The sequence below is a fragment of the Morus notabilis genome, unplaced genomic scaffold, assembly GCF_000414095.1.
Source record: "Morus notabilis unplaced genomic scaffold, ASM41409v2 Scaffold403, whole genome shotgun sequence".
Lineage (NCBI taxonomy): Eukaryota > Viridiplantae > Streptophyta > Magnoliopsida > Rosales > Moraceae > Morus > Morus notabilis.
In genome coordinates, this window is record NW_010359824.1 from 102,165 (window position 1) to 115,911 (window position 13,747).

General features: G+C 32.9%; 1 protein-coding gene across 2 annotated transcripts; it reads left to right on the plus strand.

Annotated features, from left to right (window-relative positions):
* The first annotated feature begins 2,854 nt into the window (after nt 1-2,854).
* On the plus strand, nt 2,855-9,809 carry LOC21397138 (vacuolar-sorting receptor 1). Of its 2 annotated transcripts, none has more exons than XM_010095244.2 (12): nt 2,855-3,582; nt 4,514-5,206; nt 5,877-5,965; nt 6,204-6,273; nt 6,357-6,440; nt 7,078-7,154; nt 7,285-7,366; nt 7,751-7,833; nt 7,977-8,043; nt 8,630-8,758; nt 9,001-9,113; nt 9,479-9,809. In XM_010095244.2, exons 1-12 carry the CDS (start codon nt 3,282-3,284, stop codon nt 9,575-9,577), a joined length of 1,887 nt encoding a protein of 628 aa, XP_010093546.1. In that variant the 5' UTR covers nt 2,855-3,281; the 3' UTR covers nt 9,578-9,809. The 2 variants fall into 2 exon arrangements, with proteins under 2 accessions (XP_010093546.1, XP_024019549.1); XM_024163781.1 differs by having other exon boundaries at nt 9,004-9,113.
* Nucleotides 9,810-13,747: the final 3,938 nt, after the last annotated feature.

Here is a 13,747-nt window from a genome sequence, read left to right on the forward strand (position 1 = left end):
TAACTTAACAAGTTTATCCATAACTTATATGGTTATGAACCATAACTTGACAAGTTATGACCTATTAATTTCTATAACTAAAAATTGGTCTATATACTTTCTTAAACTTTTCATATTGACCTATTTTCTACTATTTCGGTTTAGTTTACCATGAAAAGAGACTCATCTTGTGATGAGGCCCGAGTGGCTCCAACTTGCGATGGTGGTGATGGGGAGGACGCTCTATCTCATGACGGGGTCCGACTCGCGATGGGTTGGCTTGCAAAGCCCCTTTGCACCCTTTGCACTGAACTTCAAAAGTGCCCCATGCACCCTTCATGCACCCCAAACTAACGGTTTTCTTTTTCCCCTCGTGCCCCAAACTAGCAGTTTGCAAGTTAGATTTCGAACTTCAAAATCGTCTTTCAGGACCTAAATTTGATCATCCATGGCGACACAGTATTGCCAAGTTTAATCGATAACAACTATCAATTAATGTACAATAATTAGGATCTCAATGTCAAATTAAAAAGTTTGGATTATAATTTCCCAATTAACAAAAAAATTTATGTTGCATTTTGTTTAGTACTTATGAGGCATATTATTAGATCTCGGTTGCGATAGGTTTCAAATTTAAGGTTCTATTTATTCAAATTGACAAATTAATCTAAGTTACTAAACGCTAAACACTTATTATTAGCATGCACTAGCGGGAAAAGAAAACGCTGTTCTATTATTGTTTTAGACATACGTAATAATGACACAGCAAATACACATGGGTATAGATCATGACGTAAATCTTTAGCAAAGAAAAAAGGAAAAGATTATAAGGACGTAGAAAGGAAAAAATAAAAGTAAGAGAAAGATTAATTGATAGACTTACAATAAATATCACTTAGAAGCCCCCACATGGATCCTTCTTTTTCTTTATCCCCACTCACGTTAGCACGCCAAATCAATAATATATCTAAACTTCATAAACACACAATTAAGGCACAATGCTAATTACTTTTAGACATAATTAAATATGTATCGGTTCGAATTACCATAAGAAATAATAAGAACATTTTAATTTATTAAAACATATACGCATTTTTATATCTTCTTCCAACCAATAGTTTTTATAATAGGAGAGCCAATAGGTTTTTTTTTTTTTTAATTATTATATTGTTTAAGTGTTTTTGACAACATGGACGTTTATTTTTTTTTCCTTTAAAAAACTATTGAATTAACTAAATTGGCAAGTACAAAAGGAATTTAAATAAAAATTTTATAGTGTATGAATCTAACTTGCAATTGTCGAATGCATTTTTTAGATATAACTTTTATAAATACATTTTTTCCTAATTTCCATTTAAATCAATTTTCTTAAATATATCCCCAATTTAGATACTTTTCTTCTATGGCTCTACTAAATATTATTTATTGATAAATATCCTAAATAATTTATTGTTTAATTTTTCTACATTTTTTTTCTAGATTATGTTTTATTTAAATATTATTTTACGAAACTAAACTCTTAAGAGAATATTAAATCATGGAAAAAAAACTTTTAAAAAAATTTATATCCTCAAATCTAAAAATATTTAAAGGAATAAGCACATGTTCCAACTAGTATACATTATGCACGCTAAGATTAATTAATTTTTTTGAGAGTAACCAATTAAAATTAGTTGTAATTAGTTTAATTTAATTATCATGATTGAATATAATACAAAAAATATGTCATAAAATTTATTGTCGTTATTATATTAATTAAAAATTGGACTATATTGATCAAAATAAATCAAAGAAAATATAAAAACACTTTTAAAATAATGAATATTTTATTTGTTTAATAACAACTTATAAGAGTAACTGAGTGGATTAAAAATAAAAAAGAGAGGAGTTTTACACATTTATCTCTAAACTTGTATGATCCTCATAATTTACCCTTAGACTTCTAATTTTTGGTAATTTGTTATTTCAATTTGTAACACATTGCATAATTTATTTTTAGGAAATTTTTTTTATAATATTGAATATTTTATTTGTTTAATAACAACTTATAAGAGTTGCCTAGTGGATTAAAGAATGAGGAGTTCTACACATTTATCTCTAAATTTGTAGGATCTTCGGGCCCGTTTAGTTTATACATTTAAATCATTGATTTTTAATTCTGGCATTTGAACTTTAAATTTTTTATGAGAGAAAAACGCTATAATAGAATCAAAACCATGAGTTTAAACACATTAAACAAACGGATAATTGAGAAATTTGTGTTATGGTTTTGAATTAAGATATTAGAATTTTTTGTCGATCATGTTTAGGTTACTAATTAAACACAATCATTACCTATATGAGACTCATTATAATAATTTTACAAGTTGATATGTAAATTGTAAAATTAAAAAATTATGAAACCCTATAAGTTTACAAGGAAAATGTGTGAAATATCTATAAAAAAAAAGAGTAATTGACACAAATAGTCTTTTAACTTTATCCGAAACCTTTAATTTTGGCTTATTAATCCATTAATTTTTGTTTTTTTGACTGTTATTGTCCTTGATATTAAAATTGATTTAACGATTTTTGAAATTTAACAATAATCACGTATCTATCGCATAAAAACTTATAATTTTATGGAAAGAATTACATTTTTATACATAATGTATATTTATGTAAAATTTTAAAAATTATTCATTAATTTTAATATCATGGAACAAAACTAACAAAAATTGAAAACTTAGGTCATATGTTAAAATTAAAAATTCAGGAATTAAAATGTCTATATACTCGAAGTTACCAAAAAGAAAATAAAATGATAGAGGCAGGGGAAAAAAAAAAGAACAAAGTAAAAAAGGGAAAGAAAATCACTTTCGTCGCCTGTATATATTTAAGACTTTACTGATGTCGGTTAAGGTTAATTGGATGAACTACGTCGAAAATCGAAGGAGCCAAACTTGGTTTTTGTCTTTGAGAATTTGATTAAATATTTGGAACTTCCGTCTGCTTTTGCTTGTTTATTCAAGGAATTTGACAATTATACTGTTCTTTCGCCCAAATTCTTTTGCTCCCCATTACCGATACTTTCTTCTTGTCAAGAAGACGCCCAGACAAAAAGCTCACAAAACCCAAGACAAAATCGCTTTCCACAACAAACGTTGGAATCTCCGTTCTGGGTTTCCGAAAAACGAAAACCCATATTCTAGAATTAATTTATCGAGTTCAGCTCTCGTGATCGTTAATTTCGAAGTCTGGTTTCGAAATTGCCCCAATCATTAGAATTGGTGTTATATTGATCTGGGTTTTTGCCATAAAAGATGAGGGAAAAGCTAGGGATTTTGGTTTGCGTTTTGGTATTTGTTTCTTGGTCGTCGTGTGTGGTGGGAAGGTTCGTGGTGGAGAAGAACAGCTTGAAAGTCACTTCGCCGAATCCATTGAAAGGCGTCTACGAATGCGCAATTGGGAATTTTGGAGTTCCTCAATACGGAGGAACTTTGGTTGGGACTGTGGTTTATCCTCAGGCCAATCAGAAAGCATGCAAAAACTTTGAGGATTTCAGTGTTTCTTTCAAATCCAAGCCCGGTGGTTTGCCAACTTTTCTCCTTGCCGATAGAGGAGGTAACAAAGTTTTTGTTTTTTTTTTCCTTTTCTTTTTTCATAGTTTCTTTTAGTTAGTTATGTGATTGTATTAGTTGTTTATGTTTAATTGATTATCGGTGGTTCTTTGTTTTTTGTTTGTTTATTTATTTTTAATTAGATTGGATATAGATTTATAGATATCTATACTTGTGTAAGCCATGTGAAGCACCCATTTGACATGATTAACTTTGATCATGTATTAGTTGACCTAGACGGTTCATTGACTTTGTTTTGAGAATTATAAGAATCTAAGGGGTTCAAACTTTTTGATGTGTTATGTTTGGTAGGAGGGAGAGCTAGATAATTGGTGTGATGAAAATAGAGAGGGAGGGAGCGGGCCATTTTCTTGTAGTGTTTGGTAGGAGACGAGAAAGGAAAGTTAATATGATCTCATTTTTAATCCCTCCAAATTAGGAGGTATAAAAATTGGGGTCTTTTGGATGATTGTGAATCGCGCGCCTAGTCCATTTATTCTCCAAATCCCTCCTGCCAAACAATCTTAAAAACCCAAATTCCACCCATTAAAATAAGGCTATCTTAATTTTATTTCTTATTAACAATTGAAAAAATGCTAGTTATCACTATTGGTGATCAGTAACTGGTTTTAAACCGTTAGAAATTGACATGTAAAAGCTGGGTGGGTTATTAGGATTCTTTGTTAGTCTCAGAGTTGACATTTTAATATTATTATTTCTCAGAAGGTATGGTGAAGATCGCCAGTGGTGATAAACAACATTGCTTCAACCAATTCTGTGGCTGTGGAAATTTTGATATCTAGTCACCATTTTCTTTGGTGATATTGATGGTTCATCGGCAGCAGTTAGATATTTGATTGAGGAATCTTGTGCAAAAAATTATAGGCGCTTTCTGCATCTATCTGATACATGTTTCTTCAATGCTGTCTTGGCAGATTGTTTCTTTACTTTGAAGGCATGGAATGCACAGAATGGTGGAGCAGCGGCAATTCTTGTTGCTGATGACAAGTTTGAGCCATTGATTACCATGGACAATCCTGAAGAAGAAAATGCAGATGCTGATTATCTGCAAAAGATCACCATCCCTTCAGCCCTTATTAGCAAATCTTTGGGAGATAGCATCAGAAAAGCCTTATCCGATAAGGATATGGTCAACATAAAACTTGATTGGACAGAGGCTCTTCCACATCCTGATGAGCGGGTTGAGTATGAATTGTGGACAAATAGCAATGACGAATGTGGACCCAAATGTGACAGCCAGATAGAGTTTGCCAAGAGCTTTAAAGGAGCAGCTCAGATACTTGAGCGAAAAGGATACACTCAATTCACACCTCACTACATAACTTGGTATTGCCCGGAAGCTTTTCTTGTGAGCAAACAGTGCAAGTCTCAATGCATCAATCACGGAAGATACTGCGCTCCTGACCCAGAGCAGGATTTCAGTAGAGGTTATGATGGGAAGGATGTCGTGATTCAAAATCTTCGTCAAGCTTGCTTCTTTAAAGTTGCCAATGAAAGTGGAAAGCCATGGCTTTGGTGGGACTATGTGACTGACTTTGGAATCCGTTGCCCAATGAAAGAGAAGAAGTACAATGAAGAATGTGCAAACAAAGTTATTGAATCCCTTGGTAGGTCGTGGTTAAATTTGGTATACCAAATGCACCAACTTTCAATTGTATATATGTTTCTTCGCTTATATTGTTTTTTTTTTTTTTTTTTTTTTTTACTAGCCTCCAACATTTTCAAAAGTTCATACCTAGCAATTGCTACTTGTTTCTTCATTCCTATTTTTGTGATATTTTCGTTTTTAATGTCAAGGGCTTATTGTAATATGACGATGAATTGATGTTTCGTACTACTATTGTTTCGAGGATCTAGTTTGGCAATATGGTGTTTTATCGTTTCTTTTATGGCTAATATATGTGCAATTTTCCACTTGAGAAATATTTGCAATTGTTTTTTCCGCTCTAGATCCTAGTTTGACATTGATCATTGTTAAGTTCTTTTGTTATAAATCTGAGAAAACTAATTAGTAAGACGACTTGTTTTCTTATAAAACTAATGCAGTTTTTCTGAGTTTTTTAGTCTGGTTAAGCAGAAGCTCCATGATTAAATTGCTCCTATCCAAACAAATTTCTTAGCATCATCCATTTGTCTGATTTCACTAGGAAGCAGGAAACAGAAACCTGTTTTGATGTCATGTCACTTTAAAGATAAGAGCAAGTTATCCTTCTAGGACTTTGAGATTGCAATGGATCATTCTTTATTATATTCTTCTTTTTGTGAAATCTTGTGAAGGTGTTGATCTCAAGAATATACAAAGTTGTGTTGGAGATCCTGGCGCGGATAAGGAAAATCCGGTTCTTAAAGCTGAGCAAGATGCACAGGTTGGGCTTGTGAAATAGTTTTTTTGATTGGTGATTTATTCTTTATTCTTATCTTCTAAATATTAAGCACGTGGTTTGTTTAGCCAAGGGAAAAAAAAAACTAGTATTAGATGTTCTTACTCATCGTGCATTTTATTTTTCACATTAGTAATTGTCATTATTATTAATATTGTTATTGTTATTGTTATACATGTGCATACAAGCATATTACAATGAAAACTTAAAATTCTGGTTTCAGATAGGCAAAGGCTCCCGAGGAGATGTCACCATATTGCCGACTCTTGTGATAAACCAAAGACAATACAGAGGTCTCAATGCTTCTTGGAATATCTTGCTAGCTGTTTAACTACATGTGTATGACTTGCTCTAACGCATGCTTACTGGTTTATAGGGAAGTTGGACAAAGGAGCAGTTCTAAAGGCTATATGTTCAGGTTTCCAAGAGACCACTGAACCTGCCATTTGTCTAAGTGAAGGTCTTCACCTTGCCTTTTCCCACATCCATTCTATATTTTTGTTTTCGTAGTTCACATTTTACAGGTGTGCATGGGAAGCTCAGTTCTTCACGTGTGTGTCTGCTCATTCTTGTTGGGCACGTTTTTTTTACAATTCAAATCACAACTTGAACTATTTGCTACAGTTGTTTTCTATCACAAACATTCCAATTTATTTTTTTGCTACAGTGTTTTCTACCACATAAATTTGCATTTAAACTCAAGTTCTCAACTCGACTGAAAAGAATGCGCCTGTTATGTCTTCCATCAATTTCTTCCCTTCTCTGTACTTGATATTAATTGAGAATGGTCCCACAACTTCACTTCAGCAAATAAATCAAATCATAGTATAACTTATTGAACCTTTTACAAAAAGGGCCACCAAAATTTCATTTTTGTCAGCATACTATTGGTTCCTTTTGATGAGCTAAGTTGGTTCCACTTGACTTCTTCTCTTTCCGTGCAATGGGCTACAATGATCAACAACCACTTGATGTTAAATTTAGCAGAAGATATTCTATAGTATTATTAATGGTTCCCTTATTTATATGTGATCTCAATTTGGGTAGTAAAACTTGTTATGATTTTATTGAAATCCCTTATTAATCTGTTAATGCAGATGTGGAGACGAATGAGTGTTTGGAAAATAATGGTGGCTGCTGGCAGGACAAGACTGCTAACATTACTGCATGCCAGGTATCTTCACTAGCATGATATCAAATGGGTTTGATCATGCAGGATCTTGGGGAATATCTTTTGATTTCTTTTCAAGTCTTAATCTATTTTTTTCCTAGCTTTTGTCTGAGCACCATTTTATTTTTCTTAGGATACATTCCGGGGAAGAGTGTGTGAATGCCCTATTGTGCAGGGTGTAAAGTTTGTGGGTGATGGTTATACTCACTGTCAAGGTAAATGCTTTATAAGACGCGTGAGTTTAGATTTTTTTTTTCCTTTTTTTCCCCCTTGGTCATAAGCTTGGGATGTATGTAGTGGATCCACAAACAATCTCCTAGAGGAGTTTCAACTGCTTGTTTATTTTATAGATAAATTTTTTGTTCTACAAATACAACGCAAGTTCTAGGCTCAAAAAGTGTGATTGTTGATTTTAGAGGGGAAAAAAAGGTATATCAAGCATCTGCACGTGGTAGAAGTTCCATTTTTTATTGTAAAAGTGTGGTCTATGTTTTATTTGGGTTTTAAGTTGGAATTATTGAAAAACTGTCTGTTGTACTTCTTATATCTTTCTCGTTAATTCTTGAAATTGTTATTTATATACTTTTCTCACCCTACAGCTTCAGGTCCTTTACGCTGTGAAATCAACAATGGAGGTTGCTGGAAGCAAACCCAAAATGGCAAGACTTACTCTGCATGTGTCGTAAGTTTTTCCTGCAATGATATGTTCTGAAATCACATCCCTCTGTCCATCTTTCAGAAAGCTAAATAAGTGAATAAATAACGCAAAACAGATTGTGGAAGTTGGTTTTTATTTGAACTAGTTTATTTGTGATGGATGTTCAGGATGACCATACAAAAGGTTGCAACTGTCCGCCAGGATTCAAAGGTGATGGAGTGAATAGCTGTGAAGGTACTCACTACCGCTTTCCCTTTGATTAATGTATTAAATCATGATTTTTATTAGTAAGGTACAAGGTATTAGCTTTCGCTTTGCCGATGTTTACATAACGTCACGAGCAACATTTGTGAACCACTTGTAATTTAGTGTTTGTATAATATTTATGTGTGGCGGAGCCACATTGTTTTATGCTAAAACACAGCTATACTTGGAGCGTTGTTGGCACATTGGAGAAAGGACAAGCGCTGATGGCCCATTGAGAAAAGGGGGGAAAAATAGTAGTTAACAAAAAAAAAAAAAAAAAAAATACTAATAGATTATTATTTGTTATTTTTGTTCTAATTTTATCTTAGCTTATGCCCCCAATAGGAACAAATTCCGTGCTCTGCCTGTGTTTCATGCTCAAATGATTCTTTTTTATCCTTAACGCTTCTCTGTTCCCTGCTGTTATAGGGATTTTGTCAGATGGGTGAATGTGTAGTTCCTCTGAAATGATTATCACTCCATATATTTGCTTTAATTTGTGGCTTTAATAGACAAAGAAAAATGTTGCTTGTATCATTAAACTAAAGGTGAGTTTCTTCTTTGCACATTCCAGATATCAATGAGTGTAAGGAGAAAGTTGCATGCCAATGCTCGGATTGCAAATGCAAGAATACGTGGGGAAGTTATGATTGCAGCTGTAATGGTGGCTCAATTTATATGCAGGAACATGACACGTGCATATGTGAGTTTATAAGAGTTTCTTGTTTTCATTGTGTTGGACCATGTTCTTCTCTACGATCAGATATGAGTTTGTATTTGCATCTTGCTGAATATTGGGACTTTTGGAGATAATATTTTTGCTTTTAGTTTGCTCTTTTGATCAAAAGTTATAGCCCTAGATTAATAGTTTCCTTGAGTGCGTCTTTCTTTTTTTTTTTTTTTCCTCGCTTTTTAACCGTCTAATTTTGTCTATTTGGAAAACAGCAGCAACTGTAGAGTCTTCTGTACGGCTCAGCATGGGAGGTATTTTCTTTATTATTCTATGCTTGGCTGCTGTTGGGGTCTGTGCATATGCAGTATACAAGTACAGAATCCGGGTATGATGAATGTTATTTTGTTGAGATCCTTTTTATATCATTTATATCATTTATACTGAAAAAAGGCCAATGTGCTTATACATGCATTGATGTATGCATATGCATGCACACATTTATGTGTGAATGAAATGATAGAATACGTGTGTGGACATATTCATTTACATCTTTGTATATTATCTATGTGTGCTTCCATACTATTATGTATTTATTTGATTATTTGGTTGGGATGGAAGGAAGCAAATAGATACTTCTTGACTTATCTTCTTCGTAAACTCTAATCGACTTAATTTGAATTCCGCAGACTGAAAAAACTTGCAAAGATGCTCCTTTGTTTGTTTCAACATTTTTCTTTTCTTTTTGCGCAGAGATACATGGATTCAGAGATAAGGGCAATTATGGCACAGTACATGCCCTTGGATAACCAAGGAGAAATCCCAACTCATGTTTCCCACGGGAATATCTGAAACCAACACTTTATCGACGCTTTATAGTCTCGATTTAAGACCAGAATATGATTATCTTTTGTATCTGTCCACCCACGGTTATTGTAATTCTTATGGAGAGTTTCATATAACTCTGGCGTTGTGGCTGGGTAGCACAGCTTTCTTTCGTTTGTTTATTTTTGTTGGGGTGCTCTTGTACTTGTTTACCTACGTGAATATATTTCCTAGCTCATATTGCACATGGATTTGAGCATCTACAAAAGCTTTACATAATATGGAACTTGGAAGTATTAGAGACAGTAAAGACAATAATTTTTGGTTTTGGATTTTGGGTGTTTGTCACTCGACACACTGAAAGACTTTTCATTGATTTAGCCACACGAGGTATAGTTTTTCAATTGTCATGATGTCGAATCTGGCATTTAGCATGAGTTCTAGGGATAACTTTGTAATTTCATTTTCCCACAAGAATTATGTCAAGATTCTTCTAAAATAAAATAAAATAAAATTGTGACATAATTTGAACACCAACGGAAAGGGTTAAGAACATAGCCAGTATTAACTTGCCTAGATGGGATATCTAGCTTAGACACTCGCATCACACGTAGAGGTATATAAAGAGGTTGGCAAGTTATCTTTTCACATAGGTTTTGTGATATAATTATGATTCACTTAAATATTGCAAGAGCAGTACGTTGGAAATCAAGCACAGTCAAAATGATTGTTAATGAAACATTGACTTAATTTTGGATTAAAACAAACCCACGTACTCAGGTGTGCAACAACTTGTCGTTGATGCGCCACATTCGTATATCTATCTAATATTTTTCTACCCTTCTACCTACCTATCTATTCCACATGTCTAAGAATAAATATGTTTCGTAAATTCTTAAAGCGGTTTCGTGTATGTTCTTTTTAAGAAATATTAACATAACTTTTTTTATCATTCTTTTTACCACTCTATACATTCATGTGTTGTTTGACATGTAAACATTACTATCATGATATATTATTATTTAAATATAAAATAAGATAGTAGAGTCTATATGTCAAACAGTAAATGTATGAGATGACGGTGAGTGACATAAAGAGTAATATTTGTATTTTTCTGTTTTTTTTTTTTTTCTTTTGTGTGCAACTTATTTCTTATGGGTGGAATGGTTTCTATTCCTCTTCAAAAGAAAAAGAAAAAGAAAAAAGTTTCTATTCACTTGCCTTAAAAAAGAAAAAAAAATCTTTCGATTCTCCTGGAATTTTGTCTTGATAAATGATGGTGTTTCCTTTTCACGTCTCTCTGCGTGACTGAATTGGACGCGCTCAGAGGTGAGTCTCTCAAAGGTTGGCGGTTTTAGTTTTCTAAATTTCATCATGTCCCTCATGCTCAACTTTTGGTGAATCGTTGATTTACATTGCTTATTTTCTTTTCACGAGTATAATTGGGCTGTTTCTTTTGTTCAAGTTTTGGAGACTGTCCTCACCATCAATATCATTATTGTTGTTGTTGTTTTCATTTTTGATGCTTAGATTTTTTTTATTTTTATTTTTTTGTTTTGGCGATTCTTTCAATTTGTTACTTCTGAGTGTGTGTGTGTGTGTGTATTTTTTCATTTTTTTTGTTAGGTTATTTTTTCTTTCTTTATTTCTTGTTATTAGTCTCCGATTCCTTTTTTTTTTTTTTTTTTTTGGGTGAAAATCTGTAGATGAATGTAAAGATTCTTTAAACACCAGGGCTTTTGAATGTTCTTCAATAATGGATGGCTGAACTTTTTAATTTTTCCCCTATTCCTATGATTCCTCGTTTGTAAACTATTGTTCATGTGCTGATTTTAAGGAGCTCTGCCCTTAGCTTTAAAGAGGGAGAAAGCAATTTGATAGTTCTTCGAGTTAGATTAACATAATAGGACACGTTCAAATTCAAGAAATGAGAAATGTTAACGACATTCTTTCTGTCACTCTCTATATTCATTATTTGATATATGGACTCTGCTATCTTATTTTCTGTTTAAATAATAATATGTTCTTTAATGGAGTTTAAGTGTCAAATAATAAATCTAGAGAATGACAAAAAAGTGTCGCTAGCATTTTTCATCAAAAAAATATGTTGCTGAGATAATTCATCCTAATCAAAAGTTAAAGTTATCATTCTTGTCAGATTGTATATTTCCATATTGATTCGGACCGATTTGCTAATTCTATTATGTAGTGTTCTCCTTTTATTTGACTTCTCTTCCTCCATATCCTTAAGTTGACCTTATGTTCAAATGCCTTTTCTTTCATTCATGTTTTATCGGAAAAAAAAAAAATGTTAATAAATCTGGCAATAAAATAAGAAATGAGTAAAAATAAAAATAATATGGACACACAATATTTTACGTGAAAAACTCCTAAAAGAGACGAGGTAAAAATCACGGGACAAGTGTAGAAGGATTTGACTATGAAAAATGATGATTACAACATTCTCTCTAATTGTAAATTTTGAATCATGGGCCTTAGGCTTTTCCAATTTTGGGCCTTTGGGCCTAAGCCTAATCCAACATTTCTCCCACTTGGAGATTTGATTGAGAATCAATCATGTCTCCACACCATCCTTTCTACCTTGTTGCTACCATACTGCTTACGTTTCAGTTAGGCCACACGAGGATCTACACCATTTGAACTTGTCAGTATTTAGTGGCTTGGTCAATGCGTCTGTTAGGTTCTCTTTTGTGTGAATCTTTTGCATATCCACACTTTCTTCTTCCACTACTTTACGAACAAAGTGAAATGGAACTCCTATGTGCTTCGTCCTGGAATGAAAGGTTGGATTCTTTGCAATGTGCAAGGCACTCTGACTATCACAAAATAAAAGAATCTTCTCTTCTTTGTGCTCAAGCTTCTTCAATAAACTTTTAATCCAAATTGCTTCCTTACAAGCTTGTGTAGCCGTCACGTATTATGCTTCTGTTGTAGATAACGCTACAACTGACTGCAGTTTCGAAACCCAGCTTACAGCTCTATAGCATGCAGTGGATTTTTTTTATCTGAATCACCTGCAAAATCTGAATCCACATAGCCCCTGACAGTAAACTCCGATCCTCTATAACATAATGCAGCATCTGAGGTACTTTATGTATCTTGGGATCCTCTTGATAGTATTCCAATGCTCTTTACTAAGATTCACCATGTCCCTACTAACCACTCCCATTGCTTGTGCAATGTTTGGTCTTGTACAAATTATAGCGAACATTAAGCTACCCACTTCTGATGCATATGGTAATCGAGACATCTCCTGTTGGGAATGGTGTCCTAGAAGCATGAGATGTAATAGGATATTTATTATTTATTTAATAAAAGAGTTTATTCATTATTTTATGTGCATATATTTATGAATATTTTATGAATATCAATGAAAATTTCATGGTTATTTATGTAATCTTAAACATTGTATGTAAGTGTTATATACGAGAGGATAATTTTTAAGGATAATAATCAAAAAGTAATGTTCATAATAAATTTAATTAAAGTTCGGAATCTTTAATTAAAACATTATTAATACATGTCATTCCCATTTAGAATGGAACGGTGTTATCCGCACTGTTAATATGGTGAGATATTGAATGAGTATTTTTCACATAATAAGATTATGTGGAACAAGGACACAGATACAATATGAATTTCTAATAATTCCGTTAAGTAAAGAAATTCTAATTGAGTCTATCGATGGTCATATATAGGATGGTCTTAATCCTGAGTTCTTAACAGACTCCTATTTATGGATTTGTGTCTTTTGATTTACTCTGTACGGATTCTGAGATCCTGAATCATATTCCTTGTATTTTGGAGACATGATGAATTAGGTAGCCGGGAATGTTATTACACGAGATGGAATCCATTCCTTCTTAAGAAAGAAGTAGATAAATAATTCTCTTGAGGGTTGATTCGGTACTTGGACCAGTAGGAGCTCCGATTCATGAATGTGTTTTATGAATCACTGTCCATTAGAGAATCAATGATACTCATGGATAAAGAAGTAATTTGAGAGGTTAACGGATTTTACCTAGCTCTAATTATGAATTATTTATGGGGGATTGATCTATATGCAATGACTATATCAAATGGACACTTCACAGTTTAGAAGTAATTTATATCTATAATTTTGAGAGTGCAATTCTAAGTTTATAGTGGAGTAACTATTGGAATTAATAGAATTAA